The sequence below is a fragment of the Melospiza georgiana genome, chromosome 1 (assembly GCF_028018845.1).
Source record: "Melospiza georgiana isolate bMelGeo1 chromosome 1, bMelGeo1.pri, whole genome shotgun sequence".
In the NCBI taxonomy this organism is placed as follows: domain Eukaryota; kingdom Metazoa; phylum Chordata; class Aves; order Passeriformes; family Passerellidae; genus Melospiza; species Melospiza georgiana.
The window spans coordinates 6,113,737-6,137,899 of NC_080430.1; the positions used below are offsets into that span (position 1 = coordinate 6,113,737).

Consider the following 24,163-nt stretch of genomic DNA (forward strand, 5'->3'; position numbering starts at 1 on the left):
CACCTCCCACATCTGCAAAGGGAAATGTGGCTCCTTGTTTTGCAATTTACTGCTTTTGTTACATCTGATAGGATTTACAACCACAATTCTGGGCTAAAATTGAAACGAGCAAACATTTTGTCAGGATTTCACACAACTTCTCTCCAATTCATGTGAGCAGCAGGCTTTTATGATGTCCTTAGCTAGTGACATTTCTGTGGATTTAACGTCTGGATTTTGAGTACATGCTCTTGGCAAACACAAAAGTGTCATGGGAACCATGGCTTGCTTTATGAAGTGATCTGCTTTGGGATACTGCAACTGAGCAGAGAAGGAGGAAACCACAGAGTTCTGAGAACCTGCAGCTGATGATTCCCAGCATCCAAATAATGCTCCTGACTCATCCTCTATGGAAACAGCCCCTTTCAGCCAGGCACTTCATGACCCTTCTTTCATGTGAAAACTACTGAAGGTGTCTTTATCCAAATGTCTATCAACTCACACCGTCAAAAAAATTCTAAATATTTCCAGATTTTACTCTTTCTTTCCAGATGTAAGATGTCAGAATCACAGTAAGTTGCACACACAAAGTACAAAACTAATGAAAAAAAAATCATTTAATCTTCCAAGTAGATGCAAATCTGATAAACATCAGTTCCCATTGAAAAAGAACTGGAAATGCATTTTCAGTCAATATACAAGTTTTGTTGCACAGTTTATAGTCCAAAGGCAGATATTAAGAAAAAAGCCAGTACTACAACAACCAAAAAGAAAGTAATGCTCACCTCTGAGATCAAACAATATGCAAGAAAACATGTTTATCCAAACTTAGTGGTGAAAATTAAATATTAAACTTACATTCATTTGTGAAAACCCAAACTACACTGGTAGGCACTTGATTAAACTTTAGTTCTATTGGGGTTTTCTTACAAAAAATTGCAGAATTATACATGATGAACTAAATTTGATGCAAATTATAACAATTGTGAGCTCCTGACACGCTGAAGTATCCAAATCACCCAAGATCAGGAGAGGTTTCAGTTAATACAACTAAGGGAAGACCAGATTATGTCTTACATGTCTCTGATAAGAGAGTGTTAAACTAAATATTTTTAAATTAATTTTCAAAATATTCCAGAAAGTACAATTGCTTCTACAGCACTGCAGTAGAGAGATTTGTGGGTGGAATTCCATTTAAACACATTCCAGCTGTACTCCCAAGGTGTCTACTGTCTATTTCTGTGATATTCCTAGAAGAGATCCCACACAAATGCTAAGCCTGACGTGCCAGGTGGAAAATAGCACAAAGCCTTTCCTGGAGGTCCAGTGATCCACTCAGGCCAGAAAAAGCTCATTTACACTTCCAATGTCTAAGCAGTGCAGCAAACCATGTGTTTGCACTGTGTTACACAAGAACGAGCATTATTCCAAGCCCATCAGCTTCCAAATGTTTCTTTATTGTTCTCACAACTCAAAAAGGGATGATTCAAGGAGCCCTTGTCTTTGTGTCTGCCTTCAGTTCCCCTTTCCAAAAACCCAAACAACTTCCTGAACACTCAGCCAGCTCTCCCCTCTCTAGCTGCTACTGGTTTTTCCTGCAGCAGTTCTTCCTCCTTCTTCTTGTAAAGCTTCAGGAGATACTCGTCAGGCTCAATTCCTGCCTCCTGCAGCTCTGCCATGGCTTTCTCCAGCCGGCGCAGCGTGCGGGCGCTCTGCACTTTGCGGGCCGTGATGTACAGAGTGAACTCCTTGAAGCCCATCAGTTTGCAGGTATCCACCTCACAGATGTTTTTAACATCTTTGGCCTTGTCCACCTGGGGGAAGAAAACTAAACCTGACATTTTTTCCAGGTCTTCAATGCTGACTTGGAAGTCAGTGAGCTGGTGGCTGAAGCCGATGGGATCGTTTGGCACCACGAAAGCGCCCAGCACCAGGGGCTCCGAGGATGTTCTGCTCCTCCTGGCCAGGATCACCTTGTACAGGTGGGATGGGACAGCCACATCATCCTTTCCAATCACCTGCCAAAAGGAAAGGACTGTTAGAGATAAAAAATCACAGCGTTGTTTGGCTTGGAAAACATCTTGAAAATTATCAAGTGCAATCATGAATCCAGCATTGCCAAGGTCATCACTAAACCCTGTCCCTAAGCACCACATCTTCATGTTCCCTCTCTCTGGAGCTCCTCTCCTTTGTGTCACTACAATAACTTATATTATAACACACAATAAAAGTTCCTGACTTGACAGTTCCAAACCATGGAGGTTTTAATATACATTTCAAACCAACTCACTTATTTTTTTTCTCTCTCTATTACCCACACCCAGGTAGCATTTAAAAGCTACTTTACCTAAGTATGCATTTTTTTGAGGGGATCCAGATATAAAGTACATTCAGTGACTCAGTATCCTCTTGGAAGAGAAGCCTATCCAAAGAAAATGCCCCATTTCTTCCATAAATTCCCTACAATCCAACATCAGTGCTTGTACATGTTGGGTTTCCTCCTGTGTCACTCAGACCAGGATCCAGGGATTTAAGGGGAGCCCCAAGAGTGGAGGATCAGAACTGTTCAAGTCTCACATTTTAAAGTGTATAAAGTCTCTCAGTCTCACCCCGCCCTGTGTCAGGGATAACTCTAAGAGAATACACCTATTGATGGCAAATGTAATCTCTGCAGGACTCAAAAATTTATGCTCATGAATGCACTGAATTAAGGTTTTTTATTTCTTTCCTATTGCTGAACTGAATCTGTCATCTTAAGAGAGTGTAACAGGTTCACACATGGAAAAATCTGAGTTTTGCATAACTCTTCTGTAAGTACCCTTCCCAAACCCATGCCTTTATTCTAATTGCAAAGGAAAAGATCCCTTACAAAAACTACAAAGGCATTTTATTCTGTATATAAAATCCAGCAATTTGGTGCTGTTTCTAGGATTTGCAATACCTGCAAAAGCAAACACTGATTGTTTTGATTTTTTTGATAGTTTTTATTAGATACATTTAAAATACTATTTCAGGGAAAGCAGGTATTTATCACATTAATAGAAAGTGTCAACAGTTCAGACATGCCTTGTCCACTCATGTATTGAGTATAACTCAATCACATAATAAACACTTCCTATGCACACTTTTCTTCTGATTATTCAGCCCTCTGCAAATGGAAATACATTTTTAAAATTAAATTTTGCCTGTGGCTATTGAACCAAGATTCATGTTGGTCTATTCCAATATTAATTAAATTTGAGTTACAAATTCTTTCAGTGATTTGTGTCCTCTACCTCTGTTGAGAGTTTTTTAAATTACTGGTCATAAAGTCTTACTGATTAGACCAAAACCAGAGAAAGTACCTTCAGGAGAAAGGGAAAACTGATGATTTTTTTTTTCATGTTTTGTGCAATAATGTAGTAGAAATTACTCCTGTTTCTGGAAAACACGTGCTCTGAGATTTCTTTGTGTGTTCTAAAATACCTCCCTCCCTTGCCCTAAATTAGGCTATTTAATAGTTTTGCTGTAGTTTAAACTTTTTTGATTATTTGGTTTTTTGAGGGGGTGGGGTTTTGTGTGGGTTTGTTCTTCTTGTAGGGTGTTTTGGTTTGGCTGGATTGGGTTTTGGTTTTTTGAGGGGGGTTTGGATTTTTTGGTTTTTGTTTTCTTACAAAAATTGTCACGGTTCCTTCCTTCTCCACCAACCTTCTCCCAGGTAATACCCTGCCTAGACATCAAACAGTCAGTGAAACTGGTTAAGGAATAAATGCCTTATGCCAAATCTCCTCTCCCTTTCAATGATGTGCTGATAGGGAAATGAGAGCTCTTGAGTGTCAAAGCACTTTGCATTTAGCATTCTGTGCATGTGAAAGCAGAGCTACACCTCCCCAGGACCAACACCATAAATAATCAAAACTGACTGGATTCACTGGTAATGCTCAAATGTACTTAAACCAGTGCAGCAACACACAGTGAGTTAACACTGAATTACAAAATAAATGGTGCTGGGAGCTTTAACCTACTTGAGATCAGTGGCACTCGAGCTGGGGAGTACCTGCAAAATACTGGGGGTGAGAGGGAGGGAGCCAAGAAAATCCCTGAAGGGGAGAGTGAGGAGTTCACATTTCCACATTCACCCAAGGACACCCAGTGATGACACTGCCAAAGGCTGGGGCACCTTCTCTCCCCTGGAGCAGGGAGCTTGCAGAGCCTGCACTGCAATCCCCCTTCCTGCACACTCCCAGGGCAGGGAGGAAGGTGAGGAAGAGGAGGAAGGGGCAATAGCCTGCTGAGACAGGGCTAAATCCAGCATCTCCCTGGGCCAAAAATCTCCTGACCTGCAGCATCCCTGCCTTTTCCAGGCCTCTCTGCACACTTTTCCCACTACAAATCCATGGATATGTAGCAGGTCCTCCTTAGCTCAGCTCCCTCCTTCTCCACACCTCCCACACACATCCACATCCCAGCATCCTCACTCTGCTGCATAAAAGACCAGAGGAAGGGCGAGCACACAGATGGAGCTGCACAAGGATCTCCAATTAGTGGGGGTACATGGAATATGTAAAACAAACAGGTGAATGCATGTGGAGCGAGCTCAGGGAACTGGGGATTGAGGCTGAGGGCTGAGTGGGTGGATAAAGAGGCTGGGGAATGAATAGAGCTGCACACAAAACACTTAGGTATGAGATGGAAATGCTGAATGCCTCAAGTGGGTGTTAAGGGAAAACAGACCCAGTGCTTATGTAATATTATGCAAATATATATATTCTATGCAAAATCATGCACATTTATGCACAGTACAGGCACCTAGGAGGAGAGAGGAGAAGAAACAGAGAGGACTAGTTCAAAATGAAGGAAGGGCTGGCCTTTTGAGAAATGCAGATCTAAATTCAACTCTGTACCTGTAATAGTCAGGCATGTAATTTATGTACCTTTTCAGTTCCATGTAAACTCACTTTTGAGAATTTAAATAATATTCAAGCAGTGCACAGGCCTCATACCAACTTCTTTGAACAGCAGCAAACTACTACTGCAATAACTTCACTGAGTGTTCACAGTGTTACAGCAGATAAAACCATCTTCAGCTGCCCTAACTGTCCAGAGTCCACAGGTGTCCCTTCCTTACTCAAAACAGGGCACAAAAGTTCTAGCCCCAGCTAATTCTGCTGGAGAACACTATCAAAGGGCAGTACCTGATTTCTCTGACAGACTAAATATGCATGATTAAGAATAAATGTCTTTTTCTGCACTTTAACACTTATGTGCACCATGCACAGGATGCATGACCAGTAATTTCTGCAGCGTGACACAGTGATTTCTGTTAAAAAAGGAGTTAAATGCAGTTCTGGGGCACAGCAAAGTATCTCCATCATGACTCCCTGTAATATCCCACAGTTTGCTGTTTTATTGGAGTAAATAGAGAAACTGCAGAGAAAGGTTTCCATAGAGTTGTCCCCTCACCAGCTGAACTCCCAGAGAAAGAAGTGTGACACTGCAAAAGTGAAATTTGGAATTGAAGAAAAGAGGTAGGAAAAACAAACTCCACAATTCTATTTCTTATTGCCACCTAGAGGATTTTCCTCCTAAACTTCAGCAGCCTCAATTCCTACCCAGATCTGCACCATGCCATTTATCTCAGTGCTTTGCCTGGCAGAGGCAGAGAGCATATGCTCCTATTGTAACAGGATGGAAAATGGTTCAAGATTATCCATGCACAGATGTTGACTTTGATTTGTGCCTGTCTATCCACAGGCAGCAGATGATCTGTCAGAAATCAAGGCCTGAACCAGTTCTCTGTCCCAGCTGGAGAAGAACTGCAGTTTTTTAAGAGTATCTGTGATTCTAAAAGGGATTTTGTGCTCCAATACAAGCAAGAAAATACAGCAATTGCCTGTTGAAATCACTGCTGTCCCACATGCTTTCACATCATGTGGTAACAGCCAACAAGGCAAATTTTTGTGCAATCCTTTGAAAATCCCCATTTTGCTATTGCTATAAAATTTTGCTTAATCTTCTGAATTTTCAACAGGCTCGTGAAACATGGAAAAAAAAAGGCACTCAAGCTAAAAGCCTTCTTTTTATAGCATTAAATGTATTTCTTTCCCATCATTTGGGAAACCAATGTAACATTTCAGATGCTTTGCTGCCTGTATCAGTTCAATGTAAAAATGTGCACTGCCCTAAATTTTTGCAGCTACTTACTCCTTTCATTTTTGTTTTGTTTCTTAAACTGAACTCATATCTCTTAATAATGTAACATTATCATACTGTCATTTTCAGAGCAGTGTTTATTATTTTTCTATCATTACTGACATTGTTACTAACATTCCACAAGTGTGTGTGAATTTGTTATTGTTCTCAAAGCCCAATTAAATGTGGACAGCTGTCATGAGGGCAGGCCATTAAAATGTGTGCAATTCCTGACATTCAGAGATGTTTACATATCACTAAAACAACAAATGTGTTTGGTAAGCAGTTGTAAAAGAAACCTAAAGAGTTCAGTGGGACAGATAAGGGCAGAACATTTCTTAAACCTGAGAGAATTCAGAGCTTTGATAAATTCAGTCTCACAGCCAAGTCACTGGACGAGGATTTGCTTTAAGCTTGGCTCTTCTCCCAGTTTTGGCCAAATCCTGTTCTTGACTGCAGATTTTAAAAACAGAGGAAGTAAATTTGATAATACCTGTGGAGTTCTTAAATATCAAAATAATTAATGAAGACATTTGCTAATGGCATCTAGAGTAAGTTTAAACACCTGGCATTAACTAATGCCACCTTCATGGTGGTAATCAGATAAATTACAAGGCAGTCCCTAAAAATGTCACTTTGGAGTTTATGAGATAGAAAACTACATGAACAAGTGAAAAAGAATATAAGTATACTGGCAGAACAGTTGAGATTATATGAGAAGAAAACAGAGTGTTACTATTAGTGGAAATTCTAAACACAAACCAATGTTATCAAATTTTAATTTTACACTGGACTTGTTACAACTTCCCAGACTGCCAAAAAATTATCCTCCTCTGCAAGGGTACAGATCATTTTAAAAAGAAAGGGCTCATGAATCCAGAAGTGGTATTTTGCCACCTAGTGACTAAAACCCGAAAATCCACTGTGCAGAGAATCAGCAGAAGGGACTAAGGAGCCCTTCATCAGCAAGAGCCAGCTCTGGATTGTCAGCTACCCGTGACCCCCTCAGGACCTGGCCAGCAGAAATCACTCTCAATCATGTCTTAACCACCAGCACACACTGCAGAGTCCTTGCATGAGATGGCACCACCATCAAATACTTTTAAATGTCACCTCCAGAAATTCCCTTGACACTCCAGCAGCTGTTTCTTCACTCTATGTGAAATTCTAACCTGAGTTTAGAAGTGAGCCAGAACTGCAAACAGAACTATCTGATAAAAGCACACCTAGGTCCTGTGACAGTCCTTCTCCCTCCACTTGGCAGTAGCAAAATTAACACCACATTAGTTTAATCACATTTCTTGGTGGACAGAATTCAAGGAATCATTCCTGTCCCCCAAGGCCAGGTCCATCAGATCTTTCACTGTAGATATAACATCATTCCTGCTGATGTGACCCCACCTTTGAGAGCCCAGAGCTTTGTTATCATTTGATATTGAATTCTGTACAGACTTTCTGGCAGTACAAAAGATTCCATTTACTATCAGTGTAACTTTATTTACTCCATCATTGTGACAGCATTAACTGCCTTCACTCAAGTTCCTTCTGGGTTTGTTAGGCAGCACTGATTCTGCCAAGAGTGTTTTCCCCCAGTATTTGAGAGAGCTCTGTCAGATGGCACTGAGAAGAACTGAGGGGTGTGAAGGCAGACCTAGCAACGCACAGACCAGAAAACACCACAGATAAAAATCATAGTAACAATCTGCACAGCCAAGCACTCCAAAATGCAAATGTAAGTACTTCAGGAAAATTTAATTTGTTATGGCTGGTCTGATTGTTATTGCCAAATCATTTGGCAATCCTAAAAAGGGAAGAAAAAAAAGAAGAGATGGCAAAAAAAAAAAAAAGACAACTGTTCCTGAAGACAGAGTTGTGACATTAAAAGACAGATGCCCCAACCCCTTTTTATTTTTCTATAACGAAGAGGTATGTATATATATCATGTATGTAATAAACTGTATTTACATGATGACAGACTACTGCTGCCACAGAATTCACTGAGATTAACTTAAAAAAGAATTCACCACAGTCCTCAACATCCCTTTTCCTATAACAGCACAACCTTCAGGATGGGTACAGTGCTAAACAAAAGCAATCCCAATTAATCTCTCTTGCACCCTCATGTTTCTTCTCCTCCCACCTTGTCCAGTCCATTAGTTTGTACCTCACATCTAAATTTAGGGCTGACAGAGCTCTGGTGGTTTCCACCAGCTGATCTAAGACTGAACCCTTTGCATAAAGTTTTATGGGATGTTGGAATCCATAAGGTTAGAGGACTTTTAGGAAATGGTTAAAAGAAGTATGTAGGCCTCAGACTGAAGTTTTGTTAGCATTGCAAATACAGCAGAAAAGTTTCCCATGCAAGCAGAAAAGTTTCCCAAGCAGTAGACGTGACAAAACAACAATAGGTCTCTGTGGAATTGGCTTTAGGATGGCAACAAGGTTATTTAATGTATATCTTTAGAAGGTTAGCATGAATAGAACTCTGTTCTTTGTCTCTTATGAACTAGTCTTTGTTTTAGCTACGATTACCTATGTTTTATAAGATTGGATAGAATGCTTGTCAATATGTGTTTTCTGTGTCTGATTGGCTGAATTCTAGTCTGAGATGATTTTATGTATTTCTGTACCAGCGCTGCTGGAGGAGACATTTTTTGGTGTGGATCAGTGAGCTGTCATGTCTCCATTTTGTATTTTGAGACTGATGTGCTGGAAATAAAAGCAAAAATCTCTTCACTGGTCTGGTTACAATGTTATCCATATCTGGATATTTTGCCGCGGCCTAGTGGGTTCCTTTTTAAGAGGTGGGTTCCTGACACAATTGGACTTATACCTGTCCTGTCCCCCACATGGGACATCTATGATGGACCCACACCCAGTAGGAATCTCTGTAGCCTTGGGACCACTTGGAGCAGCCAACAAACAAGGAAAAATTCCCATGTTTATCTCCTCCTTTAACAAGCATTCCTTCCCCTATAGTATCTTAGTAGGAGACAACCTCTACTAGTTCTGAAAGTTAACTGGGTAAAACCATAATGTACCACCTCATATTTGAGAGATTTGAGAGTGCAATTTGTTTCCCAGTCATTTGTCACTAACAGAGATGACAACTGTACCTTCTGGAATGGTTATTGTGCCTCTCTGGCCCAGCCTGGTGATGAAATTTAGAAAATTAAACAACAAACACGATTCCAGTATGAACCTCATGTACCAGTAACAAGTACATTAAAATGTCTTTTTCAAACAACAAACAAAATGTTATCCAAACTGTATTTTCATTTGCCAGCCACAGCTAATTCTTCTTAAATTAGCATTCACTAGGATGTCTTTGGGAATGGGGAGGGTGGAGCACTGAGCATGATGTAGTTAATTATTGCAAAATTTGTATTTGAAACTCCAAATCTGCTGACAGAGGAAAATCACTAAAGTGACAGTAACTGTATAGCAGGAATGTATAAAACGAGACAATGTCATTTTGATTTGATCTGGACAAAGATGAAAAACCTGCATCTGCCTCTCCAATGACACAGAATAGATTTTTCCTGTTGGCATTCTATTCTACATATATTCTCAAAATATGTTTTTCAGATAGCAAGCACCATCATCAATCTCCTCTTTGCAATAAAAATCTCCACTGGAGACAGATGAAATGACAGAAAATATCTGAGGATATCACAACTTAAGACAACAGACAGAACAATGCTGGCATCTAAGGAGTTCAAGGTTAATTCCCTTTCAAGAATTAAAGAGCAAATGGTACCAGAGTCCAAGCAGGAACTGGGAACATGACCAATGCTCTGCTTCTCCTCTACAGTGATCTAAAAATAACCTTTTTGGATGCCTGATGAGAAAAACACCAGCATGTAAAACCACAGATACATATTTCACCACTCCTTTAGCCAAAAACAAGGAAAGTAAGACTGAAGAGAACATCTGAAACAAATCAATGCAGACACATTCATTGTAGCACTTCAGTGTTTCCTTTTTTTCCTTTTCACAGCTCTGTCTGAGAGAGCAAAACCATTAGAGAGGAGCTGAGCCTTAAGAGTGGCACTGGCAGATTACAGGTTGTGAGTTTCAGCACTCTGGTGTTACTGCAGCACTTCTCCTTGAACAGCATGGACAAAGCAAAGGACATCTTCTCACATCAGCTCCTCTGCCCAAACAATGAGGGCTACAACCCCTTTCAGTCTGAAGCCATTTGTGTGAACTCTGCTGAGTTCACTCTGAAAGACAGCTGAGAGATACCTTCCCTTCACCAGCATTCCTGTTCTTCCTTTAGGGGCAGAATCCCAGACTCCCAAAATCAATGGCAATGACTGCAATTATATCCAAGGTGTCTGTTTGAAAAGAACTTCTCTTCAGTGCTCTGACACCTTGTGTTTCCTCCTCTAAGTGTATGTGTTGATAAAAGAAAAAACAAACAAACAAACCCAACACATCTCTCTACTCTTAAGTCTCTCTCCTCAAAGTACAACTGCAATGCAAAGCACAAAAATTTAAGTCATGAACAAATTTCAAAATTAAAGAACTCCAATATTCTCTGCCTGTATTTATTTAGAGGACTCAAATAATTTAATATTTTAAACAAACAAACAAAACCTCACAAAATCATTATTTTACTTTTCCCACCTGGAGACAGCATTATCTGTACTTAAATAAAAATCAATTTACATAATGAATCTCACTGTAGGAAGCTGAGAAAAGGATTTATCAATGTGAAGAAGTGGTGACACAACTTCAGTTCATAGTAAGACCAAAACTGGTAAAACAATCCTAAAATATCCTAAAACTGTGTTATCATCAAACCCAAAGATGATGAAGACAAAAGACAAGAACTGAATGAGATCACAAGCACAACACTGTGGGCATTTTGTGCCACTATTATTTCATCACTGTATCCAGGTATCAAGTTATTTTGAATAAAGTCTGTAAGATGAAGTGTCTGCTCTGATTTTTACCTGTGGAACACTAAAATTTACATTTCAAAACCAAGACTGAGAATGACAATCATTTTTCAGAAAATGCAATCTTCCCCTTCTAAGTAAACACTTTCTCTAGAGAAGAATGAGAGAAAGATGAGTAAGATTGAAGTGAAGCCATTGATAGATGCAGTTGATAGATGATTTAACTTCTTCCTGGAAATGATTTCCACTTACAAAATGTTCAAGTCAGCTCAGGATTTTTAATTTCTTGCTATGTAAGATGAATATATTTTTTTAAGGATGAAAAATAAATGCAGTATCCTGACAGCTACAAGGAAGCAAATCCCAGCAAGCTGTGTGTAAGCCTGGAGAACTCTGTACCATTCTGAGTGACAGGAAGCCAAATGCTCAGCTGAAATTGGTGAGAGGGAACATCTCCCTCCTGCTCCCAGCTGTGTGCTGCCTCAATCTTTCTACAGCAGTACAAAACTAGCCCAGCAAACCCAGAATGGATGGTTTTGTATTGCACTGGGTTACCAAGCATTTTGTGGCAGGATCTGACAGTCATCAGGGCTGTCAGATAAAAGAAAGGCAGAGGAAGGCCTGGAAAGGAGAAAGGGCAATGGTGAAGTGAGCACCCGTGGGTGGCACAGGATGATTGCCAATCTAAAGCTGGCTTTGCCACTAATTGATCATCTGGCACTGGTCATACCCTTTAACCATGGCTTATTTATCCACTTGAATAATGAGCACAGTCTGCACATCCCTCACAAAGATGTGGTGAGAGCTGAAGTTTGTAACTGCCACTAAACATGAAGAAGGTAACTTATTACTTCTGCACTTTCATATGCATAACTGCCCCCAAAAATAGCAAACTCAAATCCAAAGCTGTGATTTTGTGACAGTCAAGGTTTGACATGTTTGGCTGGGACATAAGGGACAGTTTCTCAAGAAGTAAAAAGGGAAAAGCAAATGGGAAAAATCATATTCTATCATGACCAAGTTCCAAGTTCCATCAAAAGGAAATCAGCTGTGTATTTATAAAGGAGAAACAGTGCCTAACTCCTACTGCTAAATAAGCCAGTGTTGGGAGCTGAATATCTCTCCCTTCTGTGCCTCTCACATCCCTGTGAAATAAGGATTGTTTCAGCAAGCTCATCCATTGCTCCTCAGAGAACTGGCTGGGAGCTGAATTGCTCACAGGCTAAACTGCAGTTGATCCAACTCCTTCTTTTCAAGGAAAAGTGTTTCTTTCAAGAGGTGTAAAATGCAGCATTTATTATTTGCATTATGCCAGGTTCATCTGCAACTGCACATAGCAATAATACCTCACTGCAGTGGGGGCAGAAGATAAAACTCCCTTGAGTATCTTACCATGCTCAAACCTTACAGATGTTTAAACACAATCCTACTAAGAGTAAGTCTGGGTAAGCAACAATAAATTCACCTCTCAACTTCATAGCCTGTCCCATATGCCTGTCAGTGATGGCTTCTACAGACTGTGCATGATAAATCTTCAGAGTATTTTAAGCAAGTAATAAAAATAGGGGGCTAAAAGAAGGGGAGCATTGGTACCATTGACACTGCACTGAGTGAAGTCTTCCAAGTTGTTGTGGTGTGCTGTAATGTCCCATTTTGGCCTTCCAGGTCATCCCCCCAGGTGTGCCTGTACCTCTCTCCCTTCCCCCTTGCCCCCATGCTGAGTGAGTCCTGTCAATCAGGCTGAACATTCCAGCAAGGCATTGTGTGCTTGGTCAAGTTCAAAGGATGCCCCTCAGCCCAGGGGTCATTGGCCTGTCTGGTGTCATCTTCCCCTGAGACCCTGCCCCTCTCACCTGGTTGGTGCTCACCTGTACCTCCCCTCCCCCTGTCCCTGAGCTTAAAAGGTGATCAGACCATGCGGGGGGATTCTGTTGGAGCAGCTGCTCACATTCAGACCTCTGTAACCATGGAATAAACCTCTGGACATTAAACCCTCCAGCAGAATCCTCTCCTTTTTCTCTTCACCATCGCCTGAAGCCATTCCTCCTGAGGTAAACGGGGTTCCTAACAAGCCTGGACTTGTTCAGTGCCCAGCTGCAATCTCCAGCAAGCCAGGGTATCTCTGGGGTGATACACCACAGCTGCTGCCTTTGGCCCAGCAGCGAGGGTCAGACTGGCCCAGGCACAATCTAACTGGGAATATTGGGAGCATTATTCCAATACCAAGTGACTCTGGCATGCTCAGAATCTCAGCTGCAAGGCCTCATCCAAGTGATGCCTATGGTGTAGCAGCATCAGCTGCTTGTGAAATTAACAGAGCACTGACACTCCAGCATCCTGCAGAGTTTGAGACCCATCCTACCCTTGCATTCCACAGTTTCTAAAGCACATGAAGAAACTGATTAACTGCATTAGCAAACCCCACTGACTCTGACTGGATAAACAGTTCTACTGCTGACTGTGGACATGAAATAGATCTCTGTAAATAAACAAATTATTTTAAAATTCTGCTTTTTCATGTACAGCTAAGATGAACATTTCTGCTAATCCTGTCTCAACAAGTATTGCACATTTTATACATTTTGCCTGTACTAAGATGCCCAACTTTTGCTAAATCAAGTTATGATATCTAATTTAAATAAATAATTACTACTGCCAAATTATCCCAACAACATGTATGTATACATACCTGATAAGTAACACTCTCTGTAAATAAACAAATTATTTTAAAATTCTGCTTTTTCATGTACAGCTAAGATGAACATTTCTGCTAATCCTGTCTCAACAAGTATTGCACATTTTATACATTTTGCCTGTACTAAGATGCCCAACTTTTGTTAAATCAAGTTATGATATCTAATTTAAATAAATAATTACTACTGCCCAATTATCCCAACAACATGTATGTATACATACCTGATAAGTAACACTCTTCTTTCCATCACCATCTGTTTGAGGCAAGGTAAGAGGTCCAGAAACAACCCAAACATCTTCAAATCTCTCCGTTAATTCCCGACAGTACATTTCCATTCTGGAACACATTTGTCAGACAGGGAAAAGTCAGCTGGGAAGATTTAATATTGAAGGGAAGGGTGAAATACTGACAGGGAGCATTCTTCCAGATTCATCTGAGTGATTCACAAGCCAAAGTAGGTAAAATGTAGGCCCAAGTCCTGCTTCCCATTTGTCCTCTGTAAATAAAGTTCATTTTTTCACAGATAGACATGTGTTACTGCACACATCTGAAAATGGTTTCTGCAGCCTTAGCACATGTCTGAATAGCTGAGTTCCCTACTTACTCCCACACTTGACACTAGAAATATACTGTTGGTGGTCACTTGGGATTAGAGAAAGAATTGTTCCAAGCAGCAAGCTGAAGCATTTTTACTTTGAAAGGTTTTATCATATTATTGGATTTGTGTGTTTATCCCCAAGGAATCAAAGTCCTGCAACACAGTTCTTTCTGAAGTTTCTGTTTGCCATTTCCCCTAAATCTACCGGTTTTCTTTACAGATATAAAACTGTTCCAAAATAAAGTAGTAACTCCAGAAACACAACCATATTTTTGCTTTTTTAACTGATTCAGTTTACAGCATATAATATTTCTCAAATAAGGAGGTTCCTGGATCACATCTATTCTACAGAAAACAAAAGATAACAAGGCCAGGTTGGATGGGGCTTTGAGAATCTGATCTAGGGGAAGGTGTCTCTGTCCATGGCAGGGGGGTTGGAACTAAGTGGTATTTAAAGTTCCTTCCAATCCAAATAATTCTATAATTCTATGAATACAGCACATTTTTTATTTAACAGCTCAACTGTTACAGAAATAATATACAGTGAGCAAGCATTGGTCCTCTACAAAGGTAAGAGTTGCATTTCACACAAATGGACAGACAGAATACAAAACATATTATCCCAGCTAATCTGGCTGCCTCTGACAGGGGGAGGTTTCACCTCCTTCTCTAATTCCTGTTCCTCACACCTCTCCCTTGGGCCACTTGAACATTCCTTATCTGTCAACTCTGAACAAAACCAGTTTTTTTTGTTGTTGTTTTTATTTTTCTTTTGTGCTGGGTTAGTGAGTTAAATCAGCAAGAATGAGCCACACAAATGAGAATGAGCAAGAATGAACCTTTTCTTCAGTGCTACACTGAAGCACTGACTATAACTGAATTCTTTTCCTACTGTCACCAGGTTTGCTTCCAAGCAGCCCAGCTCCTCAGGCTGTCTCATGGAAGGGAAATACAAACTCCACCTGGAAAGAATGGGAATAAATGCAGCTAGGGAGCAAACTGCTTTTGGTGGTAAAAGGGACAGAGGTCAGATTACAGTGACCATGAAATCAAAATCATGACACTCAAAACAAGACAGGAACAGTTAAATATCAGTTGGAAGAGAATGAGGAATACTAAGGTGGAGATGGAGCACACCACAGAGCCAGTCCAGCTGTTTATTATTAACAGCTTGCTGGATTATAATCCTGCTCTTCCCTTTCCTACTGTTCCCCTTGTCCCACTTCCCCTTGTCCCAGCTGACCACTCCTAATCCATCCCCCATCTTGGTTCTAGAACTCATGTCATGAGTTGATCCAATTTTGCAATATGACAGAAACATAATCAAGCAAAACAAAATGAGAATCAGTTTTTAACTGGCTGGCAAATGAAGCTGACTGACCACAGTCAGGCTACTACCAAAGCTGGAACTGGGAAACCAGCAAAACCACAAGGCAGGAGGGCAAACACCTCCTGTTTAGAAAACAACAGACACTTCTGACTAAGTGCATTGTCTGCCTGCACCCCAGAAGAAAAGTCAAGAAGCAAGTAACTAAAACAAGAGAAAGGAAGAGAATATTGAAGCTAGGAAATGATGTAACACATGTGAAATATGGTATCCTTAAAATATTTATTATTAAAGAAATTACTTACAAAAAAAAAAAGTGGCATTGTTGCCTTTTTCATTAATTTAAACTATGGGAATAGGATGCTGGGGTTGGGGAAAAAGTGGCAATAATTGCTAAAATTGCAGGGTTGATAGTGCCAGAGGAAATTTTCAAACACTCCCCACAACTTCCTGATTAGGCAGAGATCCTGCTTAAGGGAAACAAAGAGGGTTTCCCTACCTTGAATTGATACAAATGCCTAGCTTTGGTATAAGGAAAATTTATGCTCAAATATTTGAGCTATTAAAAAAAGAAAAAAACCTTCTTAAAATGTTATGGCCTTTTATTTGTCTATAAAACAGTATAACCTTACTGAAAGGCTCATCTGATTTTACACACATTCTTGTAAAACAGGAAAGCAGTGTGCAGATGAATGATGATGCAGTTTTGATGGACTTTTATTATAACACTGTATATAATTTTGCTGCCCTTCCCTTGAGTGAACCTTGAGAAATTTATCATTTTCCCCTCCTATTTCTGAGCCTTCACATCTCCAAGTCCTGTGCAGGAAGCACTGGATGAAGGCCACTTTCACTATCTTTGCTCAAAGGAAGGGAAGAATAAAACTCTTACACGAAGCAAGTTTAAATTTATCAACCACTGCACCTCAAAGTCAATCCAGTCAGGACTCAAGTGACAGAGCACTCCTGCCTGAGTGCTCCTTGGGAGCCAGGAGCTGCAGGGACACCTCAGACCTGAGGAGTGATGGCTCAGTGGGGAGCACTCAGTTCTGCAACTCAAAGGGAACCAACAGCCACACACAGACGTGGGAATACTCTCACACTGCTTTGAGGAAGATCTAAACCCTCTCCTTGCTTCTGCTGGAACTTCCTTAAGGACAGTTGAGCCTGGGACTTTTTATCAGCCAGAAGAAATAATTTTGTCTATTTTAAATGTGTCCTCAATAGTTTGACTGACTAAGAACTAAAGCAGTTGTTACACTCTTCTTTCACTGAGAGGACTGAGCTGCCTTTCATTTCAGAGAAAGCTCCTATGACCTCTACAGACAAACTGCTCTAAAATACCTGAATGTGAAGAACCTTTAAAAATAAACCATTTTTGATTTAGGCTACTGCCTGCTATTTTTCACTTAGTTTACTTACAAGTAATTTCTCACCTGTTCCAAAAGCCAGCATTATTTTCATAATTCTGAGGCACAATGTTAGACAGATAAAATGTTTCAGCCATAGCTCTCTGCATAGAGAAAGAAAATAATGTAATTTCACTGAAACAGTCATGAGCTGAAGACACATTTCAGCAGTTTGTGGATCAGAATCCCTTTTCTAGTTTAGTTTATTAACACAGAAAAACCTAAGTCAGAACACCTACAAAATTATTTAGGATTAAGAGGTGGACAATTGAGGTGAAACCTTGCAAAGTTATCTATTTTTTTTCCTGGCAGAAACAGCATGAGAATGTCCAACTCTAGAGGCACAGGAATTACTATCACCCAGTGTCAGTTTGGTAATGTCTTTGGAAGCAACTAGTAATTTTTCATTTTGAAAGGGAAGGACACTTTCAAGCATGCTTTTCATTTATTTGACTGTTTAATGGCTAACTTTTTCTTTCTTCTACAAGAATAAGTTTTATTAGATATACTCATCAATATTTTACACATATATAATGTACAGGCAATAAAATGATTTATGAAACCATAATGGTCAAACATCCATATATCTGCTTAATTTCATCTTGTAGAAGTGTCATAAACATCTCTGAACAGAAGCTCACATACCTCCAGAGGTAAAGGACCTGGTGATAAATCACAAGACATACACAGGGAAATACAGAGAGAAAAAATTCCAAGATCTTAATCCAGAATTTTCACAGGTCCTGTATTTCTCAATATTTTTCACATACTACTCTTGCAAGTAGTGGGACTGACAGAACTCTTCAGGATAATGAGCAAATTACCTCCACTAATTAGACTGTGAAATTAAATTTTTGCAATCCTTTATTTGCAAGACTGCATCATCTCACTGCATTCCAAATCAGGTCCAGGATCTCTGTGCACAGGGAGCTCACCAGCAAAAATACCCCAGATATCACAAATAAATAACAAGAAAGACATTTCCAATAGAAATAAAACTACTGATTCTTTCATTTACCACATGCCACTGTGCTGTCACTCCACCCCACTGAATACTATCTGTCTGGAGAAATACAAATTCAAACTGCTTCTTAATTAACAAATTGCTGCATTAGGCACATTTCACAAGAGGATCCAATAAATTCAAAGCTGCTTTGTGAGTCAGCCAAGGCATTAAGGCATGCTTCTCTTACAGCTTGAATAAATGGTAGGTGAAGACATTTTATAGACTGAAAGAACTATGGCAAAAGGGTCTAATTTACCTCATACACATTGCAAGGAAGGAAAAAGCCTTTTAAATCACCCAGGCAATCCCCTTGCCAATACAGAACAGTGCTTAACAGCATCTTTGCTTTTCTCAATCTAGCCTTAAATATCTCAGCAGCTGCTGGCCACAATGACATCATTGTCCCTGTCTCCCTTTAACTGAGCTTTGAAACCTTGCAGGGTTTTCTTGGTGAAGGTTACCATCTTCATTTTACAGGTAGACAATGTGACAGCAAGAGGCTGAGAAAATTTGCTTAACACCACACTGTTCAAGACATCATCTGTGCCAAAGAAGATGATGTAGGTGTGATTTAATGAAGAGAGCCATGGCAGCAGAGCATGCACCTGATTTAGATGCCTGAAGCAGACTGTGAGAGCATCCCACACTGCTCAGTCAGGAACAGACCCTGTAACTCCAAATCCAGCTCTGTGCACCAATAATGACATCATGCTCCACCTCAAAACAAACTGCAAAAGGAACATGGCACATTACTTCTAAAGGGTCTTCTGACCCTTTCCAGCTGGGAAACACAAATTAAAAAGATGGGAGAAAAAGTCCTACTGTTGAAAATTTGTTATCCCCTGCTGGTGCCATGTGTCCTCGTGACCATCCACTGCCAAGGTAATCCTCATTGACAGCACTGAACATCAGAGGGATGTTGGGGTCTGGTCTGAATTTACAGTGCCTTCGATCTGCATCACCTGAATAACAACACATTAAATGGTCAGATTACCATGAAACCATCATAATCACAAGGCAAAAAGATCTAATTCTGTCATATCTTGCCAGATGACCTATGTTTAAGGATTTACATCCTTTGTAAATCCTTTACATGCTTAAGGATTCAGTACATTAATCTGAATTCTGCCCATATCATTTACAGGTAATGTTAATTTCTCTCTGCCACGTGTTTTAAATATCTAAGTCCTTACTTACCAATAAAATAGATGGGGTTTTGCATCATGACTTTTCAATCTTCCCCCAAACAGCTCAAACAAAACAGCTCTGCCTCAAATCTCAATTTGAGTAGCTACAGACATAAATCAGAACTGAATGCCTCAAGATGCTCAATTTCAACTTGAAGTTAGTTGTATCTGATTATTTGGAAAACATTTTAACAATTCAGCTGTTAAGGCCCACTTGGAAGTAAGCCTGAAATTACTGTTTTCTTCTCAGAAAGAAGTGGGATCAATGATGCTACTTAAGGGTTGGCCATAATGTTTTCAAGATCTTGCTTTTAATTTTCAAAGGTAATTTGAAGACAGTGATTTAGATACATTTAGAGGGCTATTGCTTTCATAAAGCATTTTACAATTACATGGTTACCTCCATTAGTAATAATCTGCCTTATAAAAACTGAACTAATGCTATAAACTTAATTTACAATGACTGTATACCACTCATATTTCATTCACCACTGACAGCAGAAAATCACTGAGCCTCTGTCTGCATAAAGAACAGGGAGAGAGCATGAGAACTGTATCAGAGTAAATAATGGCTGCAGTGAGGAGCTAATGCCCAATCTAGCTCTGAACAATTGATGCCCTTTGCTCAGTTTTTATCTCACAAATGGACATTCTCCTGCCATTCTGAGCAAATCTCTAAGAATTGTACATTAAAAACTCTGCCTACACTGAAATAAACTGGGACCTCAGAACTAACTGCACTGCTAAGGAAGCAAAAGCCATTTTTATGCACTCTGCAGGTCCAAATCAAGTAAGGAAAGGTTAATTTTCCTTGTTTCATCTTCTCTCCATTCCTGTTATAAAAACTCAAGTTGAGCTTCCCTCCGTGAGATCACTATAGGACTTTTCTCCCTGACTGCTCCAGGTCCACCTTCTGTGAGCAGCAAAGCCAATTCAGAGCATCACAAATATAAGGAGATAAATGTTGTACACAGGTAGAGATATTATTAAAGAAAGCCCTTATAAAATATGGTTTAGGCCCTGCTACTCTAGCTAAGCTAGCAGTTAGCTTGTAATTTCCCATGTGAAAAAAATCATAAGAATGAAAGTCAGCACAACAATCTATTCTGGTAACAGAACCCTCCCCACCTGCAAAAACATAAAGTCTGTCCCATGGGAATCAGTGAACAAAATATGTAAGCTATACAGGAATAGAGAAATTTGATGGACATGTAAAATGCCATTTACTAACCAATGAACTGAGTGGCAAGAAAGTTATGAACCAATTAAGAGTTATACACCAGGTCTTAAAAACTGTTTAAAAATGAGCAGTAAAATAAAGATTGGCTTTTCTGCATGAAGAAACTGAGTCCTGTCTGCTTATTACTGCAACAAATAAACACCCACATACCCAGCATCTTTTGTTTGGAAATGTGTTCGATCACCCATCTAGGCACCCGTTTTGCCTGATCATAAGACAGTGCATGATTTGTGTAACATCTGGTCTCTGTTCCAGCCTCAGGAAATCCATATCTTTCCAGCAGAGCCTCTTCTACTGGTTCTAAGGAAAAAATAAACAGAAAACCATCCAAAGATGAAATGTGATCATAAAGAAGACAGTAAAAAACCCACATCTCAGTGGGTGTAAACTTGATGTATAGGGAATTACTTGAGGTTACAGCCATAATTAAGTCCTAAAATATATTAAGAGAGCTATCCAGTGAAACTCTCATCTGCCAAAATAGTTGTGGTTCTCATCATGTTTTAACATGAGAATCTCAGCTCTAGGACTAAGTAATCTCTCTACTCTAATGCCTACAGAAGGCAGTAGAAAAGCTATGAGATATTTTCTTTCTACAGAAGGAAAGCTCTCAGATGTGCAGGGACAAATCAGGCAACAGGGAGTTACAGACACAGGAGATCAACACACACATTTCACCCTTTGGAGCTGAAAATCAAATTCCTCACAAACTGAGATTTACAAGCTGGGCACAAGCAAGTCCTGCCCTCTCTGGGAATGCTTGTACTCTGCTGAATGAATGAAAGCTTCACTGAATTTTCATCAGTTTTTCAAGCAACAATTTTTTCTCACGGAGGAATGTTTACATCCGTCTTACTGTCTTGTTCATTCTCCAGCCATCTGTCCAACAGCAACTCATGTTTTTAGAGCCATTCTTCCTCTGCTTTCCCACAATCCGGTACTTTTAAAGCCTTGAAGCTGTAGAGAAAACCATTCACTCCCTCAGGTGCTCCAAACATCCCTCCCCACACCTGAACCCCACCAGACCCCAGACTTGATAAACGAGCCTCAGCTCAGGGCAGGAACTGCTGAAATTTAGTTATGATCTGACACAAAAGTATGTTTAAAACTAAACATACATTCTTCTCCTGCCACCAGCACTGCCGTGAGCAGGTGTAAAGGGAAGCGCTGTTAATTACAAGCTGCAGCCCAGCATCCCCAGATAACCTCCTCCCACTCAGCCCGGCGCAGGCACCAGGGGAACCCCACGATCTCCCGGCACTATTTGGGCATTCCCGGAATGGGGGAAAGAAGGAAAATGCAATTCTGAGGGGAAGGAGAGCGTTTAGGAACAGTAGCGGCGGTGTGGAGCGCGGCTGCGGGACCCGGGACCGCGCTGAACCGGCCGCTCCCGCCTCGCCCGGCCGCGGCGTCCCCACTGCCCGCGGCTCTTACCCTGCGCTGGGGCCCGCCCGGGGCCCGGCTCCGGCTGGCTCTGGCTGCGGAGGAGCCGCCATGTAGCCCAGCAGGACGCGGCAGCCCCGGCCGCGGCTCCGCAGACGAAGCCGCCGAGGAAGCGGCGGTGGCGGGGCAAAGCCGCCATGGCGGCGGGAAGGGAGGGGAGGAGAAGGGAAGGGAAGGGGCGGGCGCGGCCCCGCAGCGCCCCCTCACGGCACAGCCCTGAGGGTGCCATGGCGGCATCGCCTCGGTGCGGGGGCACCGCGTGAGGGGATGAGGCCGGCGGGGTTTCCCCGATTGCTGTGGAAAAATAAAGTGAGTTCCCTCATGGGGACTGCAGGAACTGTAGTGGTTAAACTGCACCCGTCGAGCTTGGCTAGGGGTGACCAGCCCGAGCTCCAAGCGCAGAGGTTCACTGAATCATAGGATCATAGAATGATTTGGGTCAGAAAGGAGATTTAAAGTCTTTAGCTGGAGAAGAAAAGATCACCTCCCTTATGAGGAGAGGCTGTGGGAGCTGGGTATGTTCCGTCTAGAGAAGACGAGAGAAGATCTCATTAATACATTTAAGTATTCAAACGTGGGTGCCAAGAGGACAGTGTAGACTCTTTTCTGTGGTGCCCAGCGACTGGATGAGGAGCAATGGCCACAAAGTAAAAGTTTCACCTCAAAGTGAGGAAGAACTTCTTTACATCGAGGGTGGCAGAGCACTGGAACAGGGTGGTCACAGTTTTCCCTCTCTGGAGACATTCCAAATCCACCTGGACACATTCCTGTGTCTCCTGCTCCAGGTGATGCTGCCTTGGCAGGAGGGTTGGACTGGGTGATCTCCAGAGAATCCTTCCATCCCAAACAATTCAGTGATTCTGTGGTAGTCCAACCCCTCGGCAATGATCAGGGACATTTTCAACCAGACCAGGTTACTCAGAGCCCCATCCAAGCTGACCTTGAATGTTTCCAGGGATGGGGCATCCACCACCTCTACCTGTGCCAGTGCCTCACCACCCTCACTGTAAAACATTTCTTCCTTATATCTAATGTACATCAACTCTCTTTTGGTTTAATATCATTCCTCCTCGTCCTATCTCAACAGGCCCTGTTAAAAACTTTGTCCTCATCTTTCTTACAAGTCCCCTTTAGGGACTGGAAGGTCACCAGAAGATCTCCTCAGATCAGTATCTTCTTCAGGCTGAAGATTGTGGTATGGGGTTGGCTTTAGTCAATATAGGGCAATGTTACACTGGGCTTCTTTTCAGGAAAATCACCAGCCTGATTATTACTATTTTCCCCTCCCAAATGCCTGATAATGTTCATATTTGCCTCATATCTGTTCAAACTAAGCATTTTCAACCCAGCACCAAGCCAGAGGCAATTTTCTGGAAAACAGGATCAGTTTAGCAATTGAAAACACCAGAATATAAGGATTTCATGGCCACACCATCACTTTACTGCAGGCAGCTTTCCTGGAGAGGTCTCAGCATGTAGCTGAGGGCATCTTCATACCTCATGTGAGGATTATAGACCTCAGTGTGGTGCTATGAGTACAGGGAACTCAGGCTTTTTTTTTTTTAATTTTAATCTTTTTTCTGGTCAAGTGCCCCTGCCTTTGGCTTCTGGCAGTTGCAGCTACATTGCTGGACTGCCTTGATACAGCTTCACATGCACATGTTGTCCTATGTGAACAGTTAGTTCTTTGCTAGGAGTGATAAGCAGCGTTACCACAGTGCTGCAAGAGGCAACACACTCAAAAGGGAAATAAAATAATAATAATAATAATAATAATAATAATAATAATAATAATAATAATAATAATAATAATAATAATAATAATAATAATAATAATAAGGCAGAGATGTTGTGGATGTCTCATCTCTGGAGGTGTTCAAGGCCAGGTTGGATGGGGCTTGGAGCAACTGGTCTAGTGGAAGGTGTCCCTTAGCAGGGGAGGTGGAACTGGATGATCTTAAGTCTCTTTCAACCCAAACCATTCTATGATTCTGTCAATTTGAGATAACTCCCACTTCTCTTTGGAACTGTTTGCAAGTGGTGGGTAGTAGGGGCAGGCCTCAGCTATGCCTTTGCAGGGACTTTTTAGGGATTTTGGATAGCAGAAGTGCCATTGAAATACTAAAAACACTCATCTATGAAGAAGGAAAACCTCCAGCTAAATGCCAAAGACAAATAACAATGATTTTTAATGTCACACC

General features: G+C 41.0%; 1 protein-coding gene across 1 annotated transcript; it reads right to left on the bottom strand.

The window, feature by feature from the left end:
* Nucleotides 1–581: 581 nt before the first annotated feature.
* On the bottom strand, nt 582–22,104 carry EXOG (exo/endonuclease G). Its single transcript, XM_058039196.1, has 6 exons — nt 21,954–22,104; nt 20,670–20,819; nt 18,915–19,054; nt 17,114–17,190; nt 13,974–14,088; nt 582–1,997 (listed from the first exon to the last, which is right to left on the bottom strand). Exons 1-6 carry the CDS (start codon nt 22,099–22,101, stop codon nt 1,536–1,538), a joined length of 1,092 nt encoding a protein of 363 aa, XP_057895179.1. The 5' UTR covers nt 22,102–22,104; the 3' UTR covers nt 582–1,535.
* Nucleotides 22,105–24,163: the final 2,059 nt, after the last annotated feature.